Source organism: Sphaerodactylus townsendi, linkage group LG03 (genome assembly GCF_021028975.2).
Source record: "Sphaerodactylus townsendi isolate TG3544 linkage group LG03, MPM_Stown_v2.3, whole genome shotgun sequence".
NCBI lineage: Eukaryota > Metazoa > Chordata > Lepidosauria > Squamata > Sphaerodactylidae > Sphaerodactylus > Sphaerodactylus townsendi.
Window position 1 is genome coordinate 8,586,291 of NC_059427.1, and position 10,154 is coordinate 8,596,444.

At 43.0% G+C, this 10,154-nt stretch overlaps 1 protein-coding gene across 1 annotated transcript; it reads left to right on the forward strand.

Annotated features, from left to right (window-relative positions):
• Positions 1 to 2,354: 2,354 nt before the first annotated feature.
• Positions 2,355 to 5,371, forward strand: LOC125429848 (vomeronasal type-2 receptor 26-like). The gene is made up of 3 exons (XM_048491378.1): positions 2,355 to 2,531; positions 2,975 to 3,101; positions 4,461 to 5,371. The coding sequence occupies exons 1-3, from the start codon at positions 2,355 to 2,357 to the stop codon at positions 5,369 to 5,371; spliced, it is 1,215 nt and encodes a 404-aa protein (XP_048347335.1).
• The last annotated feature ends 4,783 nt before the right edge of the window (positions 5,372 to 10,154 follow it).

Sequence of the window (10,154 nt, forward strand, 5' to 3'; positions counted from 1 at the left end):
CTTTTTGACCTTAAATTGGCCCAATGGCTTTCCTCCATGGTCAAATTTGATATCATGGGTTTGCCACCTGACTACAAATACAAATAACCTTAAATTGAATAAACAACATCCCCCATCACCAAAGTATTTGAATGCAGAATAAAGGAAGATGTCACATTTTAATGCATCAGCCTGCTCAGGTGAAGCCTCCCCTCCAATTCAGATTTAGGAATCCTGCCCCCCCTGAGAAATGTTCAACTCTCTGCCAGTGGGGTCCCATGGCACATAGCCCTGATCTCTCCCCTTGTCCCTGATTGAATTTTATGATGAAAATACAAATGTATTTATTACAAATTGAAATCATCACATCATAGTAGAAGACCCATAATAGCCTGCCTTATGAGCTTAAAATGACAAGGATAAAACACATAGGATGCTATATCACACTTCTTGACCTAAAATCAGATGCATTTTGGTCTATTGGCCTTCCTCAGCGGTCAAACATGATAATATGTATTCACTACCTGACTATACATACAAATAAAATATCTGGATGACTGAAATCAAGTATTACATAGTTATATAAGATTGTCACCCAAGTCTTCAATATAAAATCAGGGTCCACTCAAAGGCCCCTTCCGCACACGCAAAATAATGCGTTTTCAAACCACTTTCACAACTGTTTGCAAGTGGATTTTGCTATTCTGCACAGCTTCAAAGAGCACTGAAAGCAGTTTGAAAGTGCATTATTCTGCATGTGCAGAATGAGCCAAAGAGGTATAATACAGTATGCCAATCATGCCAAATACCTGTTGTGGTACCATCCTAAAATATCTCAGTCAAAATAGTGTCTTGATGTCAGGAGCAATAAATTTAGCTGAAGTGCATGTATTTCACCTAAACTTGTTGCTCCTGACTCCTACTGCATTATACCTCTTTGAGTGGACACTGGTTTTATGTTGAAGACTTGGGTGCCAATTTTACACAACTATGTGATATATGATCTTTGTCATCCAAATATTTTATTTGAATAATCAGGTAGTGTATCATCGTATCATCAATGTCATCGTAATAAATTATACATCAACAACAAAGCACAAGTGTCTGGAATTCATCTCTGAATATCGAGTCCTTCCCAAAGACCTAGGATATTAGAGGTATTTGCGTAGAATACATCATCATCATCATCATCATCATCATCATCATCATCATCATCATCATCATCATCATCATCATCATCATCATCATCATCATCATCATCATTATCATTATTATTATTATTATTATTATCATCATCATCATTATTATTATTATAGGCCGCCTCACCCCGAAGAATTTCGATGACCCACGAATCTTTGACAACATCGATACATGGCATATAAAACATAAGATTAACCCCATTAAACAAACAATAATACAGCAGCAAATACTTTAAAATTAAATAAAGCAGAAATAAGAACATAAGAACATAAGAATGGCTCGGGATCTACTCTCACTGATCCTCTTGACAGACGCTGTTGGTCAAAGGCGAGGAGAGGGGCAGGAGTCTCTTTCTGACCTCCCACGTTAGGTCCAGACCTTGGGTGAACCACGCATCTTCTTCGCCTCCACCAACAATATAAAAACTGGTCAATAAAGAAACGTACCCGAACTCGGCCCTCTCACCGCCAGCAAGGCACCTGTAGAGATGGCTCTGAGGCCACTACAAGGGCTCGCAGTCGGGGGCTGCTGCCACAAGTTCCTCTGTGACAAGCCTGTCATAGCTGCTCAGTTCAGTGCTGCACAAGATGCACAGGCTGCCTTGACGCTGCTGGCTTGGCCAACTCAGCTCCACTCCCCTCTCCTGAACAAGTACAAGACAGGGGTGGGCGGCGGCGGTGGTGGCGGCGGCCTCAGCGTCTCTCACCTCTCCAGCTGAGGTCTTTTCTCTTGTTGTGCTCCATGAGGTCGACAAGGAGTGGGGGAGAGGAGGCAGAGAAAGGCTCATACGCCTCATATCAGTCCAAAAGGTAAAAAACAGAAGCCCTTCAGTTTGTCCACCCACAACTAAAAAAATCTTCCTAAAAAAACAAGTGCCTGAGCTAAAGTGGGGAGACCAAAAACCACGGAGCTCTGATCTCAGCATGTAGTTCTGGGTGCCATCATGGCCGAGAGAGGATTTGAACTGGGGTCTCCTACTTCCTGGCCTCCAGCCAAATGCTTCTGAATTCTCTTTTCCCTGGAGTTCAAACTGCCATTATTCTTAGTAAAAACTTTAAAAATGGAAAGAAGGGAGAGGACTGAGGTACATTTACTTGTCTTTGGTCTTGAAATCCTCGTTTCAGCTTCATCCTTTTTTGAAAAACATCCATTTTAACACTTCACCTGAGAACAATATGCATTTTAATGAGGATGGGGAGTTAGTAGCTGACTACGATATTATGAACTTGGTCACCTTCTCCAACAAGACTGCCAGGAGGGTGAAAGTTGGGGGTGTTAAGACCCAGACTCCCTCAGGTCCAGAGCTGAACATTCAGGAGAATGCCGTTGTCTGGCCCAGATGGTTTAATCAGGTGAGACATTTCTTTGCCTTTTGTTTTCACATTATGCACTTCTACTTTGGTTGCAACATATATTCAAGTTTGGCAAGGCAAATGGGCTTGGATTCAAATCTTCTTTCAGGCATAAGCGCATGTGTTGACCCTAGGCCAGTCTCAGCCCGATAAAATGGGAGAAAGAATATCCTGTACTATTGTTATTGCTGTTGTTGTTATTACCACAGTATAGAGCTTTCAGCCGTCTCAGCACTTGACATCCACTAGCATAGAAGGGTTTATGTATCTCAGTCAAGCCCTGAGTCACTTCACGTTTTCTGGTTTGGCTGGATGAACAGAGAGGAGGGTATTGTTAGGACAGTTACCTGATTTTTGTGGATCTTGACTTATGATTCTCTGGTTCTCTTTTTCCATAAGCAAAATCCCTAAAAGCCCCTTCTTCCTTTCTCGAAACCCTATAGACCAGGCCCCGTTCTGTATGCACGGAGAGCTGCCTGCCTGGATATCGGAAGATGGTTCCAAAGGGAGAGCAGATTTGCTGCTACAAGTGTGTGCTGTGCAGCGAAGGGACAGTCTCAACTCAGACAGGTACCGCAACCTCCCCACCTCCCCCCACAAACAAAATCCAAAAACAGTTAACTTGGGAGAGCAGATCAAAGTTTTAGCTATGCAAGTTTTTCCTCAGAGATTTTATTCAAAGGTATTCAAAGTTCCAGCCTGGTATCACGCTCTCTGGCAAGCAGAAATTCTGTGTGATCTTAGGCAGGGAGCTTTTCTTAGAAGCGCTGCTCCTTGCAATCTGACTCTCTGGAGCTGACAGGAATTGAACCTGGATATAGAGCAGCTGCTTCATCCATTGAGCTCTGAACTCTACACTGATTTTATCTTGCTTTGTTGAGCACAAGCTGTATAGGCAAACTGTAGTGTAATGGTTCAGCCTGGAATGACAAATCCCCACTTAATCTTGAAATCTCTAGAAGATTTTGAGCTCGGCATTATCTCTCAATTCAAGCAATTTGCCAGCTGTGACAAAAACCAGAGAAAAGTTGGAAGAAAGATAGATGTCTACGGGTCCCTTCTGCACATGCAGAATAATGCACAAGCAATCAATGCACTTTGAAGCTGGATTTTACTGTGCAGAATATCAAAATCCACTTTCAAACAATTGTGAAAGTGGATTGAATGTGCATTATTCTGCATGTGGGCGAGGCTCGAATTGTAATGAAAGGCCAACAACCAGCTAAAGAACTGGCAGCTGTGAAATCAACCAGAACAATAACAAAACAAAACTTCACTAAATAGAAATTTAACAAACCTTCAGTCTCAACATGAATTGTGGAGTTTAGGGCCCACAAAACTAACTGCCTGACTCAGCGTTTTTAATGTGATAAAATCAACAGCAGGAGCAGCTGTTAAAAAACAAAAAAATGCCAAACAACATTAAAATCTATTTTCAAACTTAAGAATTTTAAGACTTGAGCAGCTCATCTGAAATAATATCTTGTTACCTCCTCAAAAAGCTCAAACAAACAAATTCTCTCAAAGCTAGCTTTTCCAACCACATGTCCAGCACAAGACGCTCAGGATCAGCCTTATCAAAAACAGCATAATAAAAAGTCAAGGAGTCTAATCACTGGCTCGGTATGCCTTGAAGTAATTCCCACTGAACAACAAATCAAATGTAGTCAGGAAGGCATAACTGCTTCAGCTCTACCCAGAGATGGAATCTAAGAACAAATTTGCTGTTTAAGCTCTTTGGGGAAAGCATGTGTGTGTGGGGGGGGGGGGGGGGGAAATGGAACAGAGGCAGCTTACCAGACAACAGAAACCCAAGTAATTTTGTTGAATTGACCCTGCAGATGTTGAATTCTAGGCAGGTGAATCTCATTTCACCCAGAAGCTTTACATAAATTAAAGGGTTTTTTAATCAAGTAATATTTTTTTTAGATTCAGATCATTGTGACAAGTGTCCAGAAGATCAGTTTGCAAACGAAGACAAACATCAATGTTTTCCCAAAAGAATCACATTCCTCTCCTATGAAGAACCTCTGGGGATCATCATGACTTTCTTTGCGCTATTCTTGTCCCTAACAACAGGTGGTGTTTTAATAATTTTCATTAAATTCATGGAAACTCCTGTGGTCAAGGCCAACAACAGAAATCTCACCTACATTCTTCTCATCTCCCTCCTGCTCTCCTTCCTTTCCTCCTTCCTCTTCATTGGACAGCCTAGGAAAGTGACCTGCCTCCTACGCCAGACTGCCTTCAGCATCATCTTCTCCATTGCTGTTTCTTCCGTGTTGGCCAAAACCATTACAGTGGTGGTGGCCTTCATGGCCACTAAGCCAGGGAACCCGATGAGGAAATGGGTGGGGAAGAGTGTGGCAAACTCCATTGTCATTTCCTGTTCTGGCCTTCAAGTTGCCATTTGCGCAGTCTGGCTGGGAACGTCTCCCCCCTTCCCAGACTCGGACATGCACAGCCAGCCTGGACAGATCACACTGCAGTGCAACGAGGGGTCTGTCGCCATGTTTTACACAGCTCTCGGCTACATGGGCTTCCTGGCTGCCCTCTGTTTCACAGTAGCTTTCCTTGCCAGGAGGCTGCCTAGTTCATTCAATGAAGCCAAGTTGATCACCTTCAGTATGCTAGTCTTTTGTAGTGTTTGGGTGTCCTTTGTTCCCACCTACTTAAGCACAAAAGGAAAATACACAGTAGCCGTGCAGATCTTCTCCATCCTGGCCTCTAGTGCAGGTTTGCTAGGCTGCATTTTCTTTCCCAAATGCTACATCATTATATTGAGGCCTGATCTGAATATCAAGCAGCACCTGATGACAAAAAAGAAAGGAAACATCTGATTCTGAGGATCACACTTCATTCAACAGAAGGGAAAGCATTCCTAATTTCCCCCACACAGTTCACAGATGTTCACTATCCCCATATCTGAATTCTTTCCTTCAAAAAAAAATAATCTATCTGGCTAACTGGCTGGTTTTAGACTCTATATACTAGTAAGGAATTGTGAGACAAATTATGCTTTTTCTTCTTTGTGAGACAAATTAATATCTGTTTGGTTTAACTTGTGAAAGCTGACAAACCAGGTAACAATGTCTGTTTTAGATTATAATGCATAATGGTGTCTGTTTAAACTGTGAGGCGCAGAGCCAGGGGTTCATGGGTCAGGGCTAACAGCTAGCAAGGAATACAACCATCTGCTATTTGTCACACCAGACAGATAAGAGACTGTGGTCTATTGTGTAAGTAGATGATACTTACTAGCTATAAAATAGCCAATCAGCCCGGAAACCACACAGCACCCCAGTGATTCCGGCCGTGAAAACCTTCGACAATAGATTCTACTTCACTTTACCAAATTTATTGGGTTGGACTGATTATTATCCAACAGTGGTATCCCATGAAGACAGGTTCTCCAGATCAGAGGAAGTACAAGTTCAAGAAAGCCAATGGGAAATCTTGAACTATCACTCAATCTCAGTATGGAATAGAATGGGCTGGCCAGGACCAGCATTCTGTAATTTATTCTGTTTGGCCCAGATACACACTGTTTGGCCCAGAAACAAAAATAAGTTTGAAAGTATCTCAGGGAATAAAAAGTGTTAATAACCTTCCCTGATTATCCAAAAAGCACTGTTTGTATGCTGAGGTGCCGTGGGCTCATCATAGCTTTCTTTTCCCTTTCCAAAACCCTCCGCAAAGGTGCAAAAACTCTCCCTACAGAACTGCATGCCAGTCATTGGCTGGGAGAGAATCTCTGGAGAGCTCTCCCATTTGTTGCCCTGTAAACCAACCCACAGAATGCAAAACTCATAGACAAATAAGCAACAGTTCAAAAAAGGGTTTAATAGAATTGAGAATTTAGGACTCTGACTCCTCCCATGAAGTCTTACTTACGATGCTGGAAACAACTGGAGATTGAAACCATTTGGACGGCTTGCAGGCACCGATGCTTGCTTGCTTGCTTCTGAGAAAGTCTGCCATTTGGCTGTATTTGTGCAGTCACCCCAGTTCCTCAACCTGACTAGGGATTGCCCAGAGTTGTTGGAGCTGTGGGGGCTACCTTTTTGCAGGCACCACCCTTTTTCCACCTGATTGGGGGTTGCAACTCCCGGAGTTGTTGGAGCTGCGGGGGCTACGTTTTTGCAGGCACCCCCCATTTCCCACCTGACTGGGGGTTTCCCGGAGTTGTTGTTGCTGCTCAGGCTACGTTTCTGCAGCAGCCTCCCCTTTTCCACCTGAGTGGGGATTGCCTGCAGTTGTTCGTGCTGCGGGGGCTACGTTTTTGCAGTCACCCACCATTTTCTACCTTACTGGGGGTTGCTTGGAGTTGTTGCTTCTCAGGCTACATTTTTGCAGTGGGCCCCCTTTTCCCACCTGTCCAGGGGTTGCCCGGAGTCGTCGGACCTGCTTAGGCATTGTAGCCATCCCTTTCCCACCTGTCTGGGGGTTTCCCAGAGCTGTTGGAGCTGCTCGGGCTGAGTCTTTGGAACCACCCCTTTCTCTACCTGCATGGGAGGGGCCAGAGTCCCCCAGAACTGCTTTTTTGTGGCCACCTTCCAAAGTTGACTTAAAATCATTGGGGTTGCTGTAAACGACAGATCTGTGCAGGAGCTACCCAGGGCTATTTGGAGCCAGAGTTGTGCTGTTTGGAGCCACTTGGTCATTGTGGGGAGCTCTAAGCATTCAAACTGATAATCGTAGGGGGCATTAAGAGCTCCAGGAGTTGCATAGGAAAGTATAATTAGTATAGTTTAATTAGGATAATATTATTGAGTTAATAGGTGTGGGTACGTAAGTAAGTTAGATAGCCAGTGAGTGACTATCAGCTGAGTATGTTAGGTAGATTTAAGTAGGTTTTCTTGTTTTTTGTTTTTCTGGGTCTTCCTGAAGGAGTCTGTTGTGGATTTGATGGCTGAGTGGCAGTCAGCCAGGCAAGGGTGGGTTCTTTGTTTCTTTCACTTAGCTTAGATGGGCATCATAACCGGGTGGCAGACTGGAACATTAGCACTGTTCATTAGCACTGTTCATTAGCACTGACTGGGTAAGATTGTTATTACTGACTTTGGCCCTTTTCCCACTTATCTTAAGCCCCGCGCTACTCTCCGCAAGTAGCGCGGGGTCCTACTGCACTCTCCACGTCAGAGGCGGCAACAGCACAGCCGCCCTGACGCTGCCGCTCTTGCGCCCCCTCAGCGCGCGGCATCCCTGGCGCTGGCAAAAACGGCGCCTTTTGATGACCCCGTGCAGAGCGCAGAGCGCGGGGTCGTGGGGACCCCCGGACGCGCGCCAGGGATGCCGCGCGCTAAGAGCAGTGCGCAGTGACGGCAGCAGCAGGAAAAGTGGGGAAGGGCCCAGTGTCAGCATTCTGTGGTTTTTTCCTCTACTGACTGATCCTAATTGATACGCGGAGCAATCAACAACATAAATGTGCGATGCTGCCATCTGGAATGTGTTCCATCTACATCTCCGAGCTGCACAAACTTCTACAGAAAAGAGAAGTTTTCTGAATCCACCATCCACCATCTCTTGACACCTAGGGAACGAAATGAAGTAGTAGACTGTTCTCGGGCCCCTTCTGCATGGGCCAATAACTGCGGGATGACAGTGAAAACCCCGTTTTGGGGGGGACCTTTGCAATGTTTCCGCCCCTAACATGCTGCGTTATCCTCCAAAAAACAGGTTTTACCAGAATCACGTTATTCAGGGGCATTTCAAAAAGTCCAAGTTGCAGTTGCTTGCATGCGAAGGGCCCCGGCAGGAGGCACCCTCTGCGACTGTGCATTCTGCTAAGGGGTCCCTTTCCACAGGTGCGGTTTTTTTTAAATGCACCTCCGTGCAAAGGTGTGCTGGCAGCCCACATTGCCTGCAGGCTCCGGTCGCTGCCTGCATGGAGGCACTCGAACAGAGCAAGAGGGAGAGCAGGTTCCTTTATTCAACCTGCAACCCGCTCTCCCTGTGCTGTGTGGAAAGGGCCTTGCTGTATCTAAATGGAGAGGGATTCTAGTTTTATCCTGTTGTTTCCCAACACTGTAAATGTTCTGTCTGTCTTTCTCCTTTTTTTCTCCCCTCTTCTGCCGCCTTCCCTCCCTTTTTCTTTCCCCTCCCCTTTTTAGGCTAGGTATGATACAACAGGCAGACTGCTCCATTCTTTCGGGTCTATATAGGACTGACTATATAACTCACATGCCACTCCAGAACTGGCTATATAACTCAAATATTCCTCACTGCTAATTGATGAGACAGAAATTCAGGAATTCTGGAAATTTACATTAGGTTTGTCTTATGGGTTTATTGGTTAATATTAATGGTATTTAGATAACGTGGCTTGTCTGTTGTTTTGACCTTTTAGATTTTAACATCTATGAGATTTACTGTGTGAGTCCTGAACCATGTCCAGAAATTCATGACCCAGCTTATAAATTTACATCACACCACACAACAGAAAAGGTAGAATTTTAGTTACAAAGTAGAGATAAGAAAAATTTGAGCTGACATTTTCAAAATTTATTTTAAAGAAATCTTTTCTTTCCTGTTTTCAGATAGCAAAACTTGGCTATGGTGAATTAATGGATATTACTTTCTGTATGTGTGTGTGGTACAAATTGGTTAACTTTTGACTATTGAGGAATGTTCTTGAGGCTAAAAGGTGCTTGATCATAGTTCGTCAATGAATATTGATATAACTATGTAAACATGAAAATATAAAAACCAGAAGGCTGAAAAATAAGACCAGCTCCCAAATTTTGGGGGCAGCTACTAAAGTTGAAGAAACGTTATCTGCTTATAAATGTTTTATTAAATTATACATTGTTACATTAAAAAGAAACAGGATTGTATATACATACCTCCATCAAGCTCTATAAACAAACTGGTCATTTCTAACATTCATTAACAAATTAATACATCACAGACTTCCAAACCTTGCTCTCACAAAGATCTTTAACATTATACTGTTATATCAATTGGTGAACAACATCAGTTACAAATTAGTTTCTCTTTGCATGAAATAACACATTTAACTATTTAACCTATTCCCGAACTTATGCAAGAAAACATTCTTCGAAAATTCAAGGAAAGGAATGACAACTACCTTAAATATCTTAGAAGTATAACTATAAAAAATTTCCTTCTGAAGTTTAATCGTACTTATGTTACAAATCTAGAGACAGGTAGTTCAGGATACCTTGGTTTCAGGTAAACTATTAAGGGATCCCAGATTGCTACAAAAGAATCCCAACTTTGGTTTTTTAGCATTCATGAAAGTCTGTCTGTTTTAGCTGAGCACACAGTAATCTGACAGCTATAACCATATATAATAAGTTTATCCAGTTTCTGTTTTCCCATTCTCACCATGTTTAACAGAAATGTTTCTGGTTATTCCAAATCAATTTATAAATCATCATCCAGAACTTTTTAGCTTGATTACATACCCACCCCATGTGGAAAAAAAAGACCTCACTTTATTATGACTTTCCAACACATGGATTTGTACATTAGGGGAAGTTCTTTTGGTGTCAGGTAAGTTCTATAGAACATTTTGTAAAAATTTTCTTTAAACTTTACACAAACAGAAAATCTTGTTGAAGAAACTTTATCAAATTCTGTCCTCCCCCCACCCCCGCC